The sequence below is a fragment of the Leuciscus leuciscus genome (assembly GCF_965113295.1).
Source record: "Leuciscus leuciscus genome assembly, chromosome: 24".
Taxonomy (NCBI): domain Eukaryota; kingdom Metazoa; phylum Chordata; class Actinopteri; order Cypriniformes; family Leuciscidae; genus Leuciscus; species Leuciscus leuciscus.
In genome coordinates this window covers 3,037,582-3,061,838 of record NC_138723.1, presented here as the reverse complement: position 1 = coordinate 3,061,838, position 24,257 = coordinate 3,037,582, and the positions used below count along the sequence as shown (strand labels likewise).

Below are 24,257 nucleotides of genomic sequence, written 5' to 3'. Positions count from 1 at the left end.
AGCAGGACGAGGCTGATGAGCAGCCCCTCACGGACGACTGCTGTCACATAACAAAACACAACATAAATCCAGGCCTGTCCTCTCTCGTCCTTCACCGTCGTCGCTCCTCCTTTCTGCTTCCGCTCCTCCGTGAGAGATACGAGACCGGTGCGTCGTGCAGGAGTCGCTCATCAGCATCCACGCCATTCTCCGACGGCACTCTGCCTGGTCTGGCTCGCCACTGTATGTATTCTCTGGACAAACGATTTTGTCCCAAACAGTCGGAATGAGAAAATATCCAATCCTTGTACTTCCTGCAGGCCATTTAATGCATAGTGATGACGACTGCACACCTTTCTGTGGAGGGCACTGCGAAGACAATGATTGGAAGTACTTCTTCCCTCCTTTTATATCAATCAGTTTGCTCTTCTAATCGATTCAGAATGATCGAGTGATCGACTCATGTGCTGGTAATATGATTAGTGAAATGATGTTAGATGGTAGTGTAAGCGAATACCTTATTCTGAACGGCATGGAAAATGAAGAATGCCGTCTACGGAGCCCTAGCATAGTTAGGTTTACTGCGGTCGTCGGTTACATTACATTACTTGCCCCCACTGTTATAAACTGAAAGCATCTGCTCTGCACATGCGTGATCGCGAATTCGAACATGAAAGTGAAAAGTGAGCACACATTCAAAAGCTATTTCAATACCCCGTATGTTTATAACGGCTCCCTGATGCCCGCACATTATATGCATCATAAATACCCAACTATATAATTGCAAGAGAACACAAAAGCATTGAAATATAGTTTTTTTTCCATCACCATGTCCTTTAAGGGTCTCCGTAGAATGCGCTGGGTATTGGTGTTCACCTTCATCTAGCTGGTCTTTTATGTCGGGGCCAAAACATGGTGAAATTTGCATTTTTGTGATAAAGTTCCCTCTTTTTTTTTCTTTTCTTTTTTGCCAATGAAGCATTTTGAAATTATTTAATGCATCTGATCACTCTGCACAATAATCTACAAATAATGTGAATCAACACCACAAATACTGAAGTGGCAAACACAACATTTATGTCACTGCCAATACTTTTGGCCACAGCTGTACAGAGTGTGTATAATCTAATAACTAGTTTAAGTTGACATAGGTTGCTGTTCTTCTAAAATGTTCTAAACGATATCTTCCATGATTTCCAGCTGAGGTATCAGAAGTGTTTGGACGCTCGGCCTCCCAGCAGTGGCTCTTGTCTGCCTGGTCCTCCTGCTGATTCTGTGGCCCGCCGGGTCGGCTCCAGCGTGAAGAAGGGTGTGCAGAGTCTGCTGGGTAGCTTCAAAAGATCTGGGTCTCAGACACCCTGAGAGGAGGAACAGTCCCTCAGTGCTCACTGCACATTCTTCCTTGTGTGTTTCCTTGTGTTTTATGGGCCTAAAAGTAGAGGGTTGTTCATGTCACTTCATGTCCTCCTGCAGTTAGTGCGCAATATGAGCGAGAGGCACACAAGTTACATTCATAGATATTACATTATCACACACTACATTTTCATTTGCTTTTTCCACGTTTGTTTACGTCAGCGGATGTACTGTAAAAGTGATTTAGCAGCACGGGGTATGAATGTGACTTACCAAGATTGGATTTTCAATGTAGTGGATGTTATGTGGACTACTCAACCTAAAGACACTAAACATTACGCATGCTATCACAAAACACTAAAATGAGCTTATACACTATGCAATGTGCGTATTTATTATTTGTTGTTCTTCCTGTGGCTCTGTGTTGTGAAACATCTTGTGCTAGCTTTGACTGCTTTTCCTTTTTTTTTTTTTTTTTTTTTTTTTTTTTTCTCCTAAAGAATTGATTCTTTCCCACCCTCAACACTGGGACAGAACCACGACTGAATCAATAGCAAACCCAGACCTCGTCGTTCACCCTTAAAATGGCAATTTTTGACGTTCTAAAGGCCTTTCTTTCTTCTGTGGAAAACAAGATTTTTTTTTTATGTCAGTGTTGAAACAACATTTGACGTCAGTGACTTTCACTTTATGGGGAAAAAGGTGCAGTTTCACATTTTATTTGACTTGCCTCGCTGACTGCAAGTTACAAAGCCTTTTAATTTCCATAATTTCTTTGCTGATATATAATTTAATTGCGTTCATTTGTTACAAAAATCTATTACACACTACTTTACATTTACCCACTCTGTTGGTTTGTGAATTTGACTACTTTATTATGTGTAATGAAATAGCATTAACATATCCTAGTCTTCCAAAGTGGATTTGCTCATTAGAAAGCCTGCTTTTTTTTATTATCTTGTAGTTTTATGTCATTTTTGTTGTGTTGGATGGCTTCATCTGGATCACATGATCAAAACTGCTCAGTCCAAACATAAGCGTAGTGTGTTTGACAGAGTGTGAGACATACACTGCTTCTCTAGAGGTGCTCTCTGCATTTGTCCCGGTCCAGTTGCTACCGTCACTGAAATTGTTCCTTCTCACATTTTCAGAAAAGTGTATATTTAAAGTCTGATTATCTGCACAATTTACATGTTGTGTATTGGAAACAATCTTTGGAAATATATCTTAAATGCTTTGCAACCATAGTGGTCCTGCTAAATATAAACATTATTTCTTTCAGATACACATTTGTAACATATTGCAATGTCTTAAACTTTTAAGAATGTGTAAGAATTCATTAATATCATGTTAATTGTAGTTCATGTACATACTGACTTTAATACACTAATAGTGCCAGACAGCTCCGTTTTTCATCTGTTTTCAGGCTCATTTTCATGTCCAGTTACACCTGTTGTTAAAGATAAATGTTTGAATGCACTTTTGAGTGTTCAATCTGATTTGTGTATCTGAATGCTTCATCTTGGCCCTTTTTACTCTAACATTTTGTGTGTAAGTCTAGATGATGTAATCTTGATGCTTAAAATGCGCTGCTTTTGTTAACGCTCTTGAAAAGACTTTATTGTAGAATAAGCGTACATTCTCAGCATATATTCTGCATTACATTGAGAACTGGTAACAAAGAAAATGTCATTCTTTCCACTTAAATCTCATGAAGGGTAGTTTGAGTGCCAAAGCACAGCTATAAAATCACAAGCTGTTTCTTATAAAACAAGGAAATGTTACTTTATGCATAAATCTTCACTGATTGGTAACATGGTAGAAATGCCTCAAGTACATTTTGCTTTTCAAATCAAGGCAAGTTTTAGCTGTGATACGCAGAAAATTGAAGGATCAGTCCTGTAAACGCTTGCGTAGACACTTGTGTAGAATCCTGTAAACACTAATGTAGAATGTTTTAACCATTACATTTTTAGGGAGAGTTGACAACTGATTTCTTAATGTAAATGTAATGTTATATAGATACATATGTGACTGGATGAAATAAAAAACTGAAAATACATTTAACGCTTATCTGCACAATTTAATTAAAATACTAAGGCAGTTGTTAAAGCCAGGGGTGTAAAGCACTTAGGATTTTTGAGGAGGGGGAGGGAGGGAGGAATGATTGTTTAATGTGAAAAAAACTAACCCCAAATAAAATAACTATTATTATTTATAATAAAACTTTACTTTTGCTTTCACTGTATTAATTACTGCAATGTCATTGTGTCCTATTATACTTTTGAATTATCGAAGCGATAGATTATAGAAACATATATAGAAAGGCATTTACTGTTGCTATTCCAAAATATTAATATTAGGCCTATGAGTCCTGCATCGGTTCAGTCTTCCACGTATTTTGTAGCTTTTAGAAACAAACTGTTGCTGTTCACTCTGTACATGCTACCCCCTTAGGAGATATCATTAGGAAGCATGGCATTAGTTTTCCCTGTTATGCTGATGATACTCAGCTCTATATTTCTTTGTGCCTCGACGAAACTTACCAGTTCACAAAATTAACGGAATGCATAGCTGATATAAAAAATTGGATGACTAGTAATTTCCAACTACTAAATTCTGAAAAAACAGATTCTAATTATTGGACAAAAAACTTCCTCACGTAATAATCTAGAATACTGTCTAACACTTGATGGCTGCTCTGTCAAGTCTTCGTCGTTTGTTAGGAACCTGTGTGTGCTCTTTGATACCAACCTTTCATTTGAAAGTCACGTGTCTAGTATCTGTAAAAACGCATTCTTCCATCGTAAAAATATATCTAAATTACGTCATATGCTCTCATTGACAAATGCGGAACAATTAGTTCATGCGTTCATAAAATCAAGGCTATGAGACCAGAGGTCATAGATCCTCTTCTTAATATCATTAATTCATCTTTGTCATTGTCATTATAGAATTGCATTAACATGGTTTAAATCATACTTATCTGACCGTTATCAGTTTGTAGCAGTAAATGAAGAGATGTCTTATCGATCTCAAGTTCAGTATGGCGTACCACAAGGCTCAGTACTAGGACCGTTGCTGTTCACTCTGTACATGCTACCCTTAGGAGATATCATTAGGAAGCATGGCATTAGTTTTCACTGTTATGCGTTCATGACCTCAAGGCTAGATTATTGTAATGCTATTATGGGTGGTTGCCCTGCACGCTTAATAAACAAACAAGCTGGTCCAAAACGCAGCAGCTCGAGTTCTTACCAGAACCAGGAAGTAATAATAATAATAATAAACTTTATTTTTATATAGCGCCTTTAAAAAGCATCTCAAAGCGCTTCACAAAGCATACACCTACAATAGAACAAACAATGCATTAATAAAATAAAACAATGAAATGTATAATAAATAACAATAATATAGCAATTATAAACAGTTATATAAAAGCTACCCTAAACAAATAAGTTTTCAGGGAAGATTTAAAAACACTAAGAGATTCAGCTTGCCTAATCTCCAAAGGCAGGGAATTCCAAAGTTTTGGAGCATTCGCCGAAAAGGCCCTATCACCCATGGATTTAAGTCTAGTATTCGGGACAATTAAAAGGCCAGCTTCCGAGGAGCGAAGATCACGTACTGGTGTGTAAGGGTTTAAAAGTTCAGTGATAGAGGTGTCAGTCCATGCAAGGCCTTATAAGTAAGCATTCAAATTTTAAAATCAACACGGAATCTGATAGGCAACCAGTGTAAGGATTCCAGTACCGGAGTAATGTGATCCCCTGTTCTGTTACCAGATAGAATTCGAGCGGCTGCATTCTGTACCAACTGCAGTTTGTTAAGGGTAGCTTTTGAGACCCCGGCCAGCAAGGCATTACAGTAATCAATTCTAGAGAATACAAAGATGTTAATTAGCTTTTCAGTCACAGGAAGTGACAACATTGGACGCAATTTGGCTATATTTTTTAGATGAAAAAATGATGTCTTGACGGTGCTCTGGACATGAGGAACAAATGTTAGATTACTATCAAATATTACTCCCAAATTTTTTAATTTTGTTTGAAAATGAAGTGTAGAACCTTCTACACTTAAAGCTGGAGACCCAGCCTTACGTAGCTGGTGAGGCGAACCAACGAGCATTACTTCCGTCTTGTCACTGTTCAGACATAGAAAATTACTAGACATCCATTTTTTTATCTCAGAAATACATACAGAAAGATAGGACACAGCCACATCAACGTCAGGTTTTGAATGTATATAAACCTGTGTGTCATCTGCATAAAAGTGAAAACTGAGACCAAGTGATCTCAAAAGTTGACCCAGGGGATAAAGGTATATGTTAAAAAGTATAGGGCCCAAGATAGAACCTTGAGGAACACCAGATTGCACTACACCAATAACAGACCTACAACCACCCATAGCGACAAACTGCTTTCTATCAGAAAAATAGGACCTAAACCAGCTTAGTGCAGTATCAGAAACACCAAAAACAGATTCTAACCGAGCGAGTAAAACATTATGATCAACAGCAGTGTTGTGTGTAACGCGTTACAAAGTAACGCGTTACAGTAACGTAACTACTTTTTTGGGTAAAAAGTAGTGTAACGCGTTACTACAAAAAATTTGGTAACGAAACGTAGTTCCTTTTTCAATTCGGCGCAACGTTACTTTTCCCATGGATGTATTTGACAGCGACACTGCCTCAGCTGCGCGCTTGAGAGAAGAGAACTGTTGAGAACTGAAGAAAACGATTTAGTTTCATATTTATGTTTAAATTAAATTAAATAAAAAAATTGCGCAATATATCGGGAGACAAATGGAGTGTGGAGACATGATTTTGACCACTTTATTAAGTTTGTTTTTGTAGAAAACCTGTATTTAAAGTGAATTTCGTTTTGTATTAATTGTATCTTAATTTTAATCAATGTTTTATCAACCAGTTGGCTGAATTAAATAAGAAGTAAATTAAAGAAAACTATTTAGTTTCATATTTATGTTTAAATAAAATAAATAAATAAATAACTTAATCTATGTTGATTAAATGAAAAGTGAAAAGCGTGAGTAAGATCATAATTTTGTGCAATATATCGGGAGATAAATGGAGTGGGCAGACATGATTTAGACCACTTTATTAAGTTTGTTTTTGTAGAAAGACTTTCTTTAAAACGAATTTCGTTTTGTATTAATTGTATCTTAATTTTAATCAATGTTTTACCAACCAATTAATTGCCTGATTTTAATAAATAAGTAAATATGGCATGCAAAATAATCATGACGGCACCAGCGCGTGAACTGGAGCTCCTCTCCATACTGTAAATTAACCGAAACTCATAAGCTACTTGTCTCACAGACCTGAGAAATATATAGAAAGCTTGAATATGTGTACTTTTAAACAACAAAAAAAAAATTTCTCTCAAAATCTCTTTTTTTTCTCCTACTCCCTTGATAGAGTGAGTCGTATGTCTGAAAACTAAGCTTATGTCTTCTATATCATTTTGTCCTATGTTATCAAGACGCGATTCGCACCGGTGTTAGAGAGCAGGGAAGCTTTATTGGCTGTTGCCGAAATTTAAAGTTCGGTGGATAGGGGAAGCGGAGCGGAGAGAAGTGGCGCGAGCACGCGGCTCATCGCGGAGTGTCGCACTCTACCCCATGATGCAGAGCCGGCTGAGAATAAAAGTTGCCGCACACAGCAGCGCCAATGAGAAGGACTTTTTTTCTTTTGAAATTGATACTATTTTTTATAATAAAGAGCACAAAATAATTACCTGTTAGCCTATGTTATATGCTCCATTGTATAACTTTATGTCTACATATTTAGGAACAGATATTGGGTTCTGCCCAAAGTCAAGCAACATAAAAGTAACGTAAAAGTAACGAGTAACGTAAAAAGTTACTTTCCAAACGGGGTAACTAAGTAAAGTAACGGATTACTTTTTTTAAAAGTAACGAGTAACGAGCAAACACTACTTTTTAAAAGTAACTTCCCCAACACTGATCAACAGTGTCGAAAGCGGCACTAAGATCAAGAAGAATTAAAATAGAGAGACAGCCAGAATCCGAAGCAATTAACAAGTCATTAGTGACCCTAACTAATGCGGTTTCAGTGCTGTGGAGTCTCCGGAATCCTGATTGGAGGGGCTCATAAAGATTATTTGTAGCTAGATGGGAGTGCAATTGAGTAGCAACAATTCGCTCTAAAATTTTGGCGAGAAAGGGAAGATTCGAAATTGGCCGAAAATTATTTTAGATTATCAATGTTTGTGTCTTTTTTTTTTGGTACAGGAGTCAGAGCAGCAGTTTTAAAAAGTGCCGGCACCACACCAGTGCACAGAGAATCATTCATAATATTCAGTACAACAGGACATAAGGTAGCAAAACATGATTGGAACAGACAAGTTGGTACAGGATCAATTATGGAAGTGGCAGCTTTCATTTTTGAAACCTCATTACAAAGTGATTGAAAGTCCAATGTTGAAAAATTTGTGAGAAGGGTACTGGAAAATTCAGTAGTGATCTTGTGAGGAAGAGATGAAGGCAGAGCAGAGATAATACATTTACGGAGGTTATCAATCTTGGAGCTGAAAAAATCAAGGAACTTATTACAGAGATGAGTCGAAGCTGGAGCAGTTGAATAACTGTTACATTTGAGTAGTTTGTTAATAGAATTAAACAACTGTCTTGGGTTATTCTGATTGTTGTCAATTATCTGTGCAAAATAAGCAGACTTGGCCGATGAAATTTGGAGCTTATATTCAAGTAAATGTTCCTTCCAGGCCTGGTGAAAGACAGTCAGACCAGACAAACGCCACCTGCGCTCCATTGAACGACAGGATGCCTTCATAGCACGCAGATTCTCATTATACCAGGGAGAGGAACGACCAAAGGAAACCAGTCGTGATTTCAAAGGAGCAAATAAGTCCAGTCCAGATGAGAGAACATAATTTAACATGAGAACTTTGTCCTCCAGTGCATCAGATGACGAAAACACGCTCAAGGAGGAACCAATAAAGTCAGAGAAATCAGAGGGTTCAATCGATCTCCATTTACGATAGTTAAGAATGCGAGAAGAGATGGTGTTTATGTCAGGCAATTCCATATTAAAGACAATAGACAGATGATCAGATAGCCCTAAGTCAGAGGTGTACAACTGTGAGACAAATGAGCCGTTTGAAATCACCAAGTCAAGAATATGGCCTTTATTGTGTGTAGGACAGTCCACGAGCTGGTTCAAATCAAAGCACTCCAATAACGATAAAAACTCTTTTGTTGTTGTAGAATCTTTTTTGTCCATATGGATGTTAAAGTCCCCCAAAATTAAAGTTCTCTCAAATTTGAGGCATAGCAAGGACAACATATCTGCAAATTCAGATAAAAAGTCTTTATTGTTCTTAGGAGGCCTGTAGACTGTAGCTATGGCAGTGGAAGTGGGGGCAGATACACTCAAAACAAGACATTCAAATGAGTTAAACTGTGGAACAGCCACAAGACTCATGTTGATTTGGTTATTATGTAGTACAATAATACCCCCACCTCTGCCAGAGGAACGCGGGAGATCAAATAAACCATATCCAGCAGGAGTAAGTTCATTAAAAAGAAAACCATCGGACTCTTTGTGCCAAGTTTCTGTTAAACACACAAGATCCAGTTTCCGATCTGTAATAATGTCAGATAGTATCATAGCCTTGTTGTTAACAGATCGTGCATTGAAGAGCGCCGAATTCAACAGACGGGGAGCCGATTGAGCTAGAGAAGCCACCTCGCGCTTAAGAAACGACAGGTTGTTGAAATTAACCCCCCTAGGCCTACACAACAGCGTTTGAGATTTGCGGAGAAATGCAGGATAAATAACAGTGGATGTAACAGATGATAAGGAAAAACTACGCCTTGAAGAGCGATGTATATAGCGCGTCGGTCTCAGTATTCCAACATGACTGCAGAGCGCGCGTGTGTCATCCACCAGATAAAAGTTAGCCTTAAGGTTCGACAGTTGGCGAGCAGTGTACCTTAGGGCCATGTTGGGGAAGTCCACACCAGCCGGGACCTCACAGTTGTGCAAATCCTGGGAGGGACAGCAGAAGAGGCGATTCCAGCGAGGAACAGTCAACGATAAAAGCAGTAATCCAAAGAGTGAAGCGTGATTCCACATCATAAAAGTCGTAATCCAACGGGTGAATCGTAATACCTCCTCAAGATTAAATAGGCTTTCTTCGTATACTCCAAAACTCTTAGTAAATGCTCATCAATAACAATAAAATAATAAAAACAAACAAACGGGAGAAAGGAGCGGCAGCCAAGACGCGCCAGCGTACCCTCTCAACCGGAAATCACCGGTTACCGGACATGGAAGTATGACCATATTAGCCCGGTTCTGTCAACACTGCATTGGCTCCTTATTAAACATTGTAAGTAGGCCTAATCAGCAATATTAAAAAATTTAAACGAAGCACTAAATGGTTTAGCTCCGCAGTACTTGAGCGAGCTCTTAACGCATTATAGTCCTTCACGTCTATTGCGATCTCAAAATTCCGGCCAGTTGATAATACCTAGAATATCAAAATCGACTGCTGGCGGTAGATCCCATCTCTTTGACCTAGCATACACATTACACATTATAAACTTCTATAATTCAATGTTAGGCTGCATAGATTAGGTGAGCCGGAACCGGGAACACTCCCCACAAATCCTGATCCCATATTTTATAGGATTTAAAAGGGTTGTCAAGTCGATAGTCTGCTGACTATAACTTACTTTACAAGTACTTATCTACTTACTATCATCAGGGTAGTATCTGTAGAGTGTCTATTAAATGTTTGTAGCAATCATCACACTGTATGTAACAGGTAAACTGCTATTAAACATTCTGTCAGTAAAGTGTTACCAATGTGTTATTAATTTAGGTTGTAGATGTTCAACAGCATATTTGTAGACATGCAACAAATCCTCAACACGTTCTCAATAGTACTTTAAGTAGTCAGCATGTAGCTATTAACCAATGTATCAACAGACTTTCAGTTAACATGCAGTTTTCTATAAGTAGCAACAAAAGATAATTTCAAATTAACCTTAAGTATAAATGTGGTTAGTTACACTTGATCTTTTGCTTTCGCAAGGATTTTCAGAAGTGCTCTACTAACTGTTTGTTGCATATAAATTACCTTTCTGTAAACTGTCATTTTACTTTGAGGTAAAGTCATATATTCAAATCTGTTGCCACACTTGGCCCATCAAAATGAAGTGAAAATCTAAGAAATGCTGTTGAATGACTCTTACAGGCCAGCATCACAGGTTAAAGTTGTTATGAATGCTCCGAGACACGAAGATTGATCCAAATGCAGCTTTATTAAATAAGGGTAATCCAGTAAACAGGCAGGCAGCAATAAACAGAGTCCAATAAACAATCCAGATAGGGGCAGGCAGAACAGAGTCAGAAACGATAAACAGTCCAGGGTCGAAAACAAACACGGGAAAAACACTCAGAAATGCAGACTTACAGTACAACAAGACTTCGCAATGAGTGAATGTGAAAACAAGGTATTTATGGTATGAGTGAAACAAGGTGATGAGAAACAGGTGAAAGATGAGGAGTCCGGACAGTGCGTTATGGGAAATGTAGTGTTTGAAGGAGTGATCACAGTCTAGTGCGGAGTGGCCTCTGGTGGCTCTCGAAGGCACTCCAGCTGGTGACCGTTACAAAAGTCAGTTGATTTTCAGCAGACAGTCAATAGATAGTAAGTACCGACACTGGTGAGTATTTGGTTTAAGATTAAGAAAATAATAGTACCACAGTAAAAGTGCATTTCTGCCAAATGGGAAATAAATACCAGAGTCATTAGTTTGTCAAGCCAACTGCTTTTAATGAAATGCCGTAAAAAAAAAAGTTTTTAAAACAACAACAACAAAACTGCTGTGGACAACATGAAATGAAACATTTCCATTGTTATATGTGTGTGCATCTGTGAGAAAGTCCAAAGCTATGAAAAAAAAACAAAAAAACATGAACTTTTTGTATTACCAAGTTAACATAAAACCTTTTTAGGGTTATAAACATGAATTTAAGCAACAACAAAAAAAAAAAGAAAGAAAAACATTTAGTCAGTGATAGAACTGACTGATATCATGCAAAAGCCTTCCGAGAATCCCCTGTCTGTGTCTCCTGCCTAATCAATAAGTCCATTCTATATATATATTAGATGTTTTTTGAGAGCCTTCTCTGACCGGTTTGCACGTAACCTCCACACTTCCCTTTTGAAGTTTGCCCATGCCCTTTCAATGTTTTGTGTATGTACCCCTGTCAATGGATTGACAAAATTAATGCTATGGTTCACTGTGTGGTGTTGGTATCCTCTCTCTGAAAGTGTTGAGTATGCACGCCACTCATCACTATGAATGATGCTGCCTCTTTTCACATGCTTCTCTATTATTGGTAAAAGGGTCGTTTTGTCCCTTTTGTCCACCAACCGCAACACTGGTTTTCGGGAAGACAAAATCTCAACCATTCCGAATACCCAGCTTTTCCTTCTCCATGCAGCTCCATAACGCCCTCTGGCATACTGAAAAAAGAATGAAAGAAATTAATGTCAGACACTCCTGTTTTCTAAAAGTCGAAAGCACTAGCCTCAAAATAACTATTTTCAGGTCAGATTAGGCCTACTACTAATCCAAAATGTAATTTACAGTATCTTACGTTTAACGCTTTAGATTACAGCCCAGAAAGTACTACGTAATTAAGACAAATTTACAGTGTAATTTTTGGTAATAATAGTGTACCTATAAAGTACGTACATGTAAGTATAAGGGAACAATATGTAAAGTTTGGGGAATAAAGGGGTAACAACATGGAGAATAAAAAAATTATTATACTGTAAGTATTATGGAACTAAGGGGTACTTTTTCTACTATTATATTATATTTAGGAGCAATTTAGCGAGAACATACACTGCATACTTTTTTGTAATAATAGTGTACCAATACATAAAGGCTTTTTAAAAATTACAGGGTACATATCTGTGCATTTATACTTTTTATTATTTTTTATAAAAAGTGCAGATGTAAAAGTGCAGATGTTTTAGATTGGGCTTACACGTTTCAAGGGAAGTAAAACTAAAACTATTGCATTTTTTTTTTTTTTTTTATACTGGGGAAATACTCTTGTTCCATGTAGTTACAGGGTAAGTGGTGCTTGTTACCCTCTTGTTCCATGTACAGTAGTTACAGGCTAAGTACAATACAAATACATACACAGTCTAATATCACTGATTCAGAAACCTTTGTTTGAAAAACAACAAGACTGATGGCATCTGACTTCCGGCGTGCTCACGTCACGTCAAGCGTGAACTCAACTCTCATGCACACGCATATTTATTACAGTATGTGCTGTTAGATAATCCAACTTTTAGGAACACATGAGCTTGCATTATATGTATTCCCAGAGATAATTCATTTTTCTAAAAACCTTAATTTGTGTTAATCTGAAGAAGGAAAGTCGAATACATCTCGGATGGCATGAGGGTAAAATATGAATAAATGGTGGGGATGTATTTCTGGGTGTACTGCATTTTAAACAAATAAGAAGTGTTGTGAATCTGTTTTGAATTAAGTTGTTTTTCAAATAAAGGTTTCCCAGTCAGTGATATTAGACTGTGTGTATGTATTTTTATTGTACTTACCCTGTAACTTAATGGAACAAGAGGGTAACAAGCACCACTTTAATTTAAAGCCCACAATGTCACACATGTAACAAGAGTATTTCCCCAGTATTTAAAAAGAAATTGTAATAGTTTTAGTTTTACTTGCCTTGAAACGTGTAAGCCCAATCTAAAACATCTGCACTTTTGCTAGCATAAAAAATAAATAAAATAAAAACTATAATTGCACAGATATGTACTCTGTAATTTTTAAAATGTATTGGTACACTATTATTACAAAAAGTTATGCAGTGTATGTTCTTGCTAAATTTCTCCCAAACATGTGTTGTTGTATCATAATAGTAGAATAAGTACCCCTTAAAATACTTACAGTATAAATAATTATTGTGGTTGTGACCACTTTATTACATATTGTTCCCTTATTCTTACATGTAAGTACTAGGGATGCACCGATTGGGAAATTCTGGGCCGATACCGATACCGATACCGATGTTTAACATAACAACTTGGCCGATGGCCGATGTTTTTTCTTTTTGTTATTTATTCCTTCTTTTGTGCCACGGAAACATACAAGTCTTTCAGCTCTTGATCACACTATCCTAGAATGAGCACAAATTCAATCAGACCAATTTATGAAACAAAAACAACCTTTAATGTCACTTTCTGGTTGACAACCTTATTTATGACAAGTTCTTTTCTGAAAAATAAAATAACATTCAAAAACCTTTGACTGCTAACTAATCAATGAAAAGATTGTTTCAGTACATTGCCCAACAAAATTATTTGAGTGGTTTTAGCCTGATAAACAAAAACTTACTCAATGAGATTATTTTCATGGCCCAAAAAAAAACATTTCTCTGATAAATAAAAAAAAATACATAAAAAAAAACAAGTGAAATAAATAATGTTATTAAAATAAATAAATTATGTTATTCATAAATACAAACATAAATAGGGCTATCTTTCACCTTGTGTATTTCTCATACAGAATAAAACATTACAGTGTTTCAGAACTCACAGGCTGGAACATGGGGCATCTTATAAAACAAAAACAGTACCTCCACTTCTGATCATTAATGACACATAAGTCACCTGCTGTATCTCTGGCCTACTTCTTAATAAGATGCATGTTTTTCTTTACAAAGATAAGCATCTCTGCCTTGTCACAGCAAAGCCTATTTCTCTTTTCATCCAAGACATGAGACACAGAGCTGAATAACTGCTCACTCTCGGTGCTGGTGCATGGCGCACTAAGGTATTTGCGTGCCATTTGTGCGAGTTCTGGAAAACGCAGGTGGTTATTTCTCCAATAGCAGAGTGCGCTCTCACCTCTGGGAATAGTGGTCTCTGCCAGGAAAATACCCAGTTGTTGGGATACAGAGGTACTTGTCCTCTCTGGTCCATTTTCTTCCAGAATCTCCTCAAACACATCATGCAGGGAGGGCCCTGCTCTGTCGGATCGTTGCCTCTTGCGCTCTGTGTGATGTGCGCGCTCTACATCGGAAGAGTGCCTCAAGTATTTCTCGAGCGCGTTGTTTAACATCCTCATCAAAGTAACGATCCTTGTATCTGGGATCCAAATAGGTGGCAATGCAGAACATGGGATCGTACTGGATTTGATCGAAGCGTCTATTTACAGCCTCTAATAATGAGGTCTTTGTTGTTTTAACGCCGTGGTCTGTGTCAGCCTGCTTACTCAGAAGACGTCTCAGGGCTGTCACAGAGGGGATGACATCTGCAGCTGATGCTTCTGATGAGCTAACTTCTCTCGTCAGTTGTTCAAATGGGGAGAGGAGTGTTATAAAGTTTTCAATTAATTGCCACTGGTGCGCACTGAGAGTGGCTGGGAGGTCGTAGTCTGCGGCATATGTAGCAAGTGCGCGCTTTTGTTCCAACAAGCTCTCCATCATATAAAATGTACTATTCCAGCGAGTGGAAATATCTTGCTGTAGCCTTTTTGGTTTCATTCCCAACTGGATCTGCACAGCCTGGAGACGTGAATAGGCGAGGGGTGAGTGTTTAAAGTGGCCGACGATTTTTCGGCAAATAGCCACAACATCCGTGAGGCTGCGCTGGCTAAAAACATCGTCATGAATTGCCAGTTGCAGTGTGTGCGCCATGCAGCCAAAACTAGCCAGACCACTGTCAATCATAGCTTTCGTCATATTCCTAGCATTATCTCTCACGACAGCATGCACTCTGGTTTTGTCGATTTTCCACGTCTGGAACATTTTCTCAAATGCCTCCGAGATGGCAGATGCTGAGTGGGTACCTGCGAACTCCTGGGAGTGCAACACTGCCTTCACCAGGTTGAAGTCCTTATCAATCCACTGTGCCGTGAGGCTAAGCATGCTCACAGGGCTTACATCTGAACTCCATATATCTGTGGTGAAACTGATTGCAGCGATGTCGCAAGCCAGTAGCTCATGAATGTGCGTGGCCACAATGTTGTGGATTTCAGGGAGACAGACCTCGGCAAAGTGACGCCGGCTCGGCAGCGTGTAGCGTGGCTCCATAAACTTCATCAGACTCCGAAAACCCACGTCCTCCACTACAGAGAAAGGCTGGTCATCTAAAGCGATGAACTCCATCACCTTGTTTGTTATTTGTTTCGCTTTGGCGCTGTCTGGAAGCAGCTGTTTGGATTTCTCAAACGCCGTGTCAATTGAAGTCTGAATCTTACCGGGGGTTTGCGCTTTCTTGGCGGCTTCATTTTTCCGTTTTTGGTCAGCTTGCAGGTAATCGCCGTACACCGCCTCGTGCCTGCTTCTCAAATGTCCAATGAGATTTGTTGTGTTAAATGACTTTCTAACAGCCCCCCCTCTTGAAATTTCAATGGAACACGTATTGCAAACTGCAAAACGCTGATCTTTCTCTGAAACTGTAAAATATTGCCACACGACCGCCATCTTCTTCGTTTAACCCTCTGAGGTCGGCAAACACGCCCCCGCGTTTTGCTGGATTTTCTTCACATTGTAGCACAATAAACTTAAATTACTCCGTCATTTATGGTTATACAGAAAAAAGAAATATAAAAAAAGAATCTGTGATATTTCTACTTTTGTATGTGTCCACTTACAATCAAATCAAAACATTGTGCTTTTGTAAAATAAAGAAAATAAACAGGGTGTGCGTTCTGCCTCTCCGTCGCGGTGAACTTTTTTTTCTTGAGCATGTCTATAAACTGAAACAAAACTCAGCGAATACTTGTCACACATTTATGAGCCATATACCTTTATACACATTTAAGTGTGTACTTTTAAATGATCGGATTCAAACTGAAAACAAATATTCTCTGTTTAAGTAATTTGTATAAAACCAACAGGATGTCCAGTATCTCAAACGCTTGCTAATTACTTTTAATTTGACCACGCCCACTCGCGCAAAAGTGATTCACATGCAAATCGTCCACATGGAACGCGAACGCCCTCGTTACCTCAAACACAAAACACCAAAACACTTCACAAGTCTCTGCTTTTCGTCGAGTTTGGAAGACACGTCTGAGCTTACATTGGATTTACCCCCAGAAGAAGAAGAACGCGATTTGAAGACAAGAAAGATGTAAGGTAAGAAATTCTTACTTATTAGTTTATGGTATTGTTGCATAAACTTCACATTGCAGTTGAACTGTTGCTAGATATATGGTGAATATTATACTATTTAGACCCGTGTTTACTGTTAAATACTGTTTGTGGATATCTGCTCAAACATAGATATGTATAACCATAATGTTTAATATTTTGGAGCGCGATGGCGTTTGAATGTATCATATTTTGGAGCGCGATCGCGTTTGAATGTATCATATTTTGGAGCGCGATGGCGTTTGAATGTATCATATTTTGGAGCGCGATCGCGTTTGAATGTATCATATTTTGGAGCGCGATGGCGTTTGAATGTAACATTAGGCTTTGTTTTTACTATTGTCTCATTTCATATCATCATAACGAATGGAAACATTTGAAGTAACATAAGATAATCAATATATTTTTCTCTAGCATTGTTACTGAAATCTTTTGGAAGATTTATAGGCTGCCAGAGGTTATTGTTATAATTATTTTATGCAGTACTGCACATAGCGTATGCCTACAAGGCACAACAAACATGGTGTTCATTATATTATATATTGTTGGAAACCTTTGTGTGTGTGTGTATTCTGTGAATTTTAAAAAGCAATTTTACCCAGAAAAATCTAAAATGTATTCCCAAAATCGTGCAGGCCTAGTTTGTCTTGATACCAGTATGTTCACTTTTTTTCTTTTCTTTCAGGGACCAGATGCAACTGAGTCCTGCTGACTTCAACATTCACATGAGTCTCTGTACATGAACATGGTAAAGTGAAAATCAAACACCTTGGAAATGAAAGGTATGTTTTTAGGAATGGCACAAAGGTCTCTGTCTTTGGATCATTGTTTTCAATGTGCTCTTTTGTCATTTGTTGTGTATTTTTGGATTATGTTGTGTTGTAAATAAATCCAAACAATCTAAAAGCCATTCTTTTTTAAATCTCCTCATTCTTTGTGCAAGGTTGCTCTGAATGACAGGGCCTGATCGCTCCTAATAGGGCAGTTAGGGGAGTGTCTTTGTCTTTCTCAGGTGTTGAAGGCTTACATATTCATGAGATGATCACGCCTCTTCGCATATGGCTTTCTCACACAAAACACGTCTTAGAAATTTTAAATCAAAAATATTGTCTTATCTGAATGAGCAGTCAGGGTGATTTTCACATAGTTTTGGAGCAAATATTCTAGGCTACGTGATCAAAAGTCAAGTGAAGAAATAATCAGTATGGGTTTAATGGCCTTATTTCAGTGACAATTTTTTTGGGTATTTTCACAAACCACGCATAAATGTCATTATCTCAAAACTACAAACTTTTACATACATGCTGCTGATATATTATTGTAGCAGAGTTTATGCTAAATACAGTGTAATAAGACTTTAGCCATGACAATGTCACAAGTAACAGAAATAAGCACAAATGTCAGAGCATGTCAGAACACCTCCAGGGCCAGAAAACAGCTCAGACCTCAGAGGGTTAATCTAAGTTAATGAGGAGAGTGCGCGGGTGCCCTCTTCCGTCTCGGTATCTCCCCCCGCCCAAATAAAAAGAGGGGAAAAAAAGTTTCTCCTGAGCACAGCGTTCATGACACATAAACATCGGCAAATGTCATTTTTATTTCCCGATGGCCGATGGCAGTTAACGAGGCAAATATCGCCCGTTACCGATGTTCAGCCGATGCATCGGTGCATCCCTAGTAAGTACTTATAGGTACGCTATAATTACCGAAAGTTAAACTGTAAATTTGTTTTAATTACACAGTACTTTGCGCGCTGTAATCTAAAGTGTAACCAAACAATGTAACAATATTTTGTCTTGTCTACACTGTAAAAAAATAATAATTTTACAGAAAATAACAGATTTTTTTGATGATCATTTTCTTTCATTTAAAAAAAAAAAAATTCAGCTGTTATTTTAGGTATTGTGACATTAATGACAAATTCCAGTAATTCACATTTTTGTATACAGAAAATGTACTTGTTTTTCTGTTTTCTTAAATTACATAAAAATGTATGTAAAATTTTAAATATAATCTGTAATTAAACAGTAACAAAACAAAATAGTTAAATGATAAAACGGTCGAATGACTGACAGCCCCCTCAAAAAACCTGTAACATTAAAGTAAAACATCCTAAATTAAATAAACTGAAAAACACTGTTATTTTACAGGTATTTCCTGAATTACCTTGATCATATCTTCATCGTAAAAAAAATGGTCAAATGACTGGCAGCTATGGCTGCCAAACAAAAACCTTAAAATTAAAGTAAAATATTCTAATTTAAATAAACAGAAAAAAAAACCCAGTTATTTCACAGGTATTTCCTGCATTATTATGATCAAATACTTTCATTGTAAAAAAAATCATAAAAACATGGTCAAATAACTGTCAGCTCCGACTGCCAAACAAAAACCATAAAATTAAAGTAAAATATGCTAATTTAAATAAAGTGCAAAAAACTTTAACAGACATTTGATGTCACCATGATGGTGATCAGTGTCTGCTTTAGTTGGGCTCATGACCCTTGAATTTTTTACTTTAGTTTTTCACTGCCGTTTTAACTCATTTGTTATGGTAATGAATGCAGGTGAAAATCTCATCAGATGATGTTGATCACTTATTGATGATGTTATAATCATCATGTGGTGATCTGATTCACTGATATAAGTTTGAGTCAAATCTCTGAATATTAGCTGAGGTTACATAATATATAGAGAGACTTTAGTTTTATACAAAGTGTATGATTAATGTCATAATTTTTCACATGACCCTTGTAATATTGTGGCATCAGTATTATAACAATCTGATATTCTGAAATTAAAAAAATATATACAGTATATTATAGAGAAAATGTTGTGAGTTTTGTTTTTAGGAGTATAGAGACATCAAGAATCAGCATATGTATCTCAACAATGGTGACAATCAACAAAGCCTTTTTGTGACTTTAGTAGTTTGTATTGTGACTAGTTCAGAGTTTATCAGAATTTTTTTTTCATTGTCACCATTGCTGCAATTCATACACTGATTCTTGATGTCTGAGTGAGTCTATATAATCCTGTCAAAACATTTTCTGTATAATGACTTCATAAACTTCATCTATCTGAGTATCACAGCACTGCAGGGTTTTCTGCACCAGTATTGGCATGCAAAATTAACAACTATTATTTAACGACTTAATCAGATATTAGACTTCAGGTTGTATCAGTAAATCAGGCCTTTACATGATGACTATCATCACTGAAAGTGACCAACATCATCTGATCTGAGTTTCTCTTGGATTCATTGCCATAACAAATATGTAAATATGTATATATATGTACAAACTTTATTATTTTCAATAAAACATCAACTTCTAAACCTCTGTTAATTCTCAATAAGAATGTTAGTATGAAAGAAATAAAGTCTGGATTGTAATAAGTGAAGATGCTGAGATCTTGAGAGATCTGTTAGTGTTTAATGTTGTGGGGTTTAAAGTGTTTCTGTATGGTCTGTTTTGTGGGTCACCGTTGTGTTGAAGAGCTTCAGTTCAGGATGAGCAGAGAAACACTGAGGTTAGTCTCTATGTGTTGCTTTATTTAACAGACAGTAACTGTGTAGTTTCTGATGCAGTGACGTATAGTCACAATAAATCATGCATGTAGTTCACTGCAAGAGATTCACTTTTTACAGTGAATGTTTGTTTTTTTGGGTAAAAATTCAGGAAACATATGTGAAAAACTGTTTCTGTTAAAAAGTTTCATGAAGATTTCTGTAAAAGTCTTTTGCACTTATTTAAATTAGGATATTTTACATTCATTTTACAGTTTTTGTATTGCAGCCATTGCTAACAGTCATTTGACAGTGATTGCTGACTTTTTTGTCTTTTTTTTAATTGTAATAATTCAGGAAATAGCTGTAAAATAACAGTGTTTTTCTGTAAAACATTTAAGGAAAGTTTCTGTAAAAGTTTTTTGCACTTTATTTAAATTAAGATATTTTACTTTATTTTTACAGTTTTTGTTTGGCATTGCCCAAAATGGCATTAGGTTTTAATACGATTTTATTTTTTACAGTGTAGCCTACACTTCCACATGTGAAGAGAATAAATGTTTTTTTAGGTCAAGGCTTACTTTTCGTCTGTGGCGAAACTTGCTTTCGTCAATGTGTACACATATATTGAGCCCACTAACTTTTTGTCCTCTTTTTTTCCTGAGCCTCCGCATACTTCTCACACATACACTTCGCAATTTCATGGACATCTTGGACAGTCGCACTACTATTTGAGATGTTATCTAGCATCATATCCACCTGTCGCATATGGAGACCCTGTGAAAATCTAAACATAATGCCATGCAATATTATTGTAAAAGGACAGAATCAAAAATGTAATGTGCAGACTGTTATGGATGAAAAGGCACTAGAGATCACAGACAATATAAACTTACCTGTGTATATACTTCATCCAACTAAAAAGGCTTGCATGGGAATGGGAAAAATGGACTTGGTCCTAATGCTTTTTCTGTTTCGTCCACATGACTTCTTGCACTGCCTGCAATTGAGAAGTATTCATCATATAAAAAAAACATTCTTAAGCACGGTAGCATTTTTTATTTTTATTTGGTTTTAAGCCAGTTATTTTTTTTAATCTTTTGCTGTAGTGTGTCAGTGGGAAATATCAGTTTACATCTCCTAACATTAATTTTGTCATTAATTTAAATAATCATATTCATAAGGAGATTTCTGTATGCACAAGGAGTCTGACAACAGCCGGTATGATCTGATCTCACCATCATCGAGTCCGTCTGTGATTACATGAAGAAACAGAAAAAACTGAGACAAACTAAATCCAGAAGAACTGTGGGAACGTCTCTAAGACATTTTAAGAAATCTTCCAAAAAATATATAATAAATATATATATGTGTGTGTGTGTGTGATATCAAGATAATCTCATTTAATTTATTTTGACTTAAAGGTCCCATGACATGCTACTTTTTGTAGGCTTTAATATAGTCCTTAGTGGTCCTTAGTACTGTATCTGAAATCTCTTTCCAAAAATTCAGCCTCGGTGCAGAATTATAGCCAGTCCCAGAATGAGCTTCCTTCAGACGGGCCGTTTCGGTGTCTGTAGCTTTAAATACTAATGAGGAGGAGAAAGGCGGCGCAAGGTGGAAGGGTGGGTGTGGCCTTGACCATCTTGCGACAACGGTACCATGCATGTTTGTTTATGTTGGATATATTGCAATGGCACGAAGACACGCAGTCGTTCAAGCATTTCAGTTTGACCCAGAATCTGATCCAGATGGAGAAGCAACGGATGAAGGAGTTGCAACTCAGCGGCTCCAGCAGGACGTTTCCGAATGGTTAGTTTAAAATATTATGTCTGGATACGGTACTTTATTCGGATGGTTTACAGTTATCATCATGCAGCTAACGTGAACCTATTGTTGCCTTTTCATGAGAGATCTGTAACGTCTGCAATTTATCTTATTACAATTACATCAAGCTCTGCGATCTTGAAATGCGGATATCGCGCGCGCCATATAACCAACAGGAAAACGGTTATCCAAATAACAAAGAAATGTACAACACTCGCGTTACAGTATGTGTAACTTGATGCTGTCTACCTTTACATTAGCGTTAGTAACTGCATAGCTAATGTGACAGCCACATTCTACGTGTAAGAAGCTAGGTAACCATAAACAGTAAAGCAACACACTTATATATAATTTGTTAACTTACTTGTCCGACGTTCAGCAAGCCCAGCTCTGTATTGACCATTCGATGTTCATTTGTACATCCAATTATTGAGCAATTATTATGCTTCGCTCGCTCAAAAGCCATGATATCTCTCGTGGACAAACTAAAATCGCGCGCGCGTTCTACTTCCTAGCTCATTTTCTCATGGGCGAGAAATATTCTCTGGGCGGGCAAAGCAGAGAAAGGGGAGGTAACATTTCTCCTTATGACGTCATAAGGAGGAGATTCAAGATCAGCCCGGTTGAGCTTCCATTTTCTCAAAGGCAGAGAAAGATAGCAAAAGCTCGATTTACACCGATTCAAATTTTTTGAAACTTGGGGACCATATACAGGCTAGGGGAACTCATATTAATGTTAAAAAACCTCAGAAAGTGGAAATTTCATGTCATGGGACCTTTAAGTTTGAGAAGCCCTGTGGTGCTCGATAACTACCTTGTCATTGTCACCATTATGTTCTGTTAGTGTCATCATCATGGACTTTTAGTTTAAATGACCAATGATGGGGACTTCAGTATAAATTAACCAGAAACATTATCCCACCTTTTCTGGAATTGTCATATTGTTAAATTCTGGAACTATGTCTGTCAATTTGTATGTAGAAAAATAAAAGTATTTTAATCTTTCCCTTAGGGGTGAATGGAGGTAATGCACAAAAGGTAATATTATAAAAAGTAGATTATACATGTCAAATATAAAATAACCAGTGAATGTCAATTTATTATGAATTTGAGTATCATTACTGAAAGTTAAAGGTCACCCATTTTTCCTGAATCCCACCGGCCCACTTTATCTAACACACTCAACCAAAGTGGGCCAGCAATATTTTAACAACTAACAAGAAAACTAACACATTTAAAAAAAAAATTAAAAAAAAGTATTTGCATTTTATTAGATGATTTCTGGTAGTTACGGACTATAAGAGGGTGAAACTTTGTAAAAGTAGCAAAGAAAAAAGATTAGCTAAAGTGTAATGCAGTATATAATTTGTACAGCATATAATTTTGTGCATTAATGCTTATGTGAACGGAAACTTAATTTTTTCCCGTTATTATCTTCAATAAACACATATTTCTCAGCTGGTTTACATGCCTGATATTTCCATAAATAAGTAGGCTACATAATCAGATACTTACCAGATGTAACCATCTTTACAAGAAGAGGTCACCATTTTCATGCGTTTTTTGCATCACCTGCATTTCATTCTACCATGGAGTAATATTTTTCTTTGCATCCACTTTATTAATTTCAGACGTGACTTTTTCGATTCACTCACATAAACTTTCTCAATGAGTGCTCTTTCTCAATCAAAGTGCTCATCTATACAGTTTGGATTAAATGTCCATCTATTCTTTTTACTTATTTTACCTTCTAAGTTGTATTTCTTCCCTCCTACCCGAACTTCATAACCTGAATTGTAACAAATTCAGATGTGTTAAAAATATAATTTGAGCTCTGATGGCGCAATTTCGAACCAATGTTTCGAACAGACAAATACGGAAATGGGCGGGACTTCCCAGCTAACAATTTTACGTTCTGGGAACGTTAGTTTTTGGTTCCCAGAACGTTCCCGGAATGTTCCCAAGAACGTTCCTTATTGGTTAGCCAGGAAAGTTTTCTTTACGTTAATAGAACGTTCCCTATAGGTTAGGGGAACGTTCTCGGAACGTTCCCGGAAGGTTCTCGGAACGTTCCCGAAAGGTTCTCCTAACGTCTACACATCCTGATATGCCTGTACACAAATTATAGGTCTACAAACAACATATTCTACATTGTTTATTGTTCAAACAATTAAAAATCCTATGAATATATTATTACAATAAATTGAATTTACAGAAACTATCATTAATAAGTAAATCAATCAGTTTGTATTAAATAAATAAATCAGCACACAATCCATGTTTTTGTTGATTCATTGTTTAATTATCAACCTAAAATAAGTCATCAAAAACAGCGTTAGCAAAATGTATTCAGGAACAGTAATTTCAGGGCCGGCG

At 37.0% G+C, this 24,257-nt stretch overlaps 1 protein-coding gene across 3 annotated transcripts in view; it reads left to right on the top strand.

Annotated features, from left to right (window-relative positions):
* Positions 1 to 3,394, top strand: part of apbb1 (amyloid beta (A4) precursor protein-binding, family B, member 1 (Fe65)) — a 128,403-nt gene extending 125,009 nt beyond the window's left edge. For all 3 annotated transcript variants that reach the window (XM_082157390.1, XM_082157389.1, XM_082157391.1), the window contains one exon: positions 1,180 to 3,394. In XM_082157390.1, the coding sequence (XP_082013516.1) occupies positions 1,180 to 1,341 (162 nt within the window). In that variant the 3' untranslated portion in view covers positions 1,342 to 3,394. The remainder of the gene's footprint in view (positions 1 to 1,179) is intronic.
* Positions 3,395 to 24,257: the final 20,863 nt, after the last annotated feature.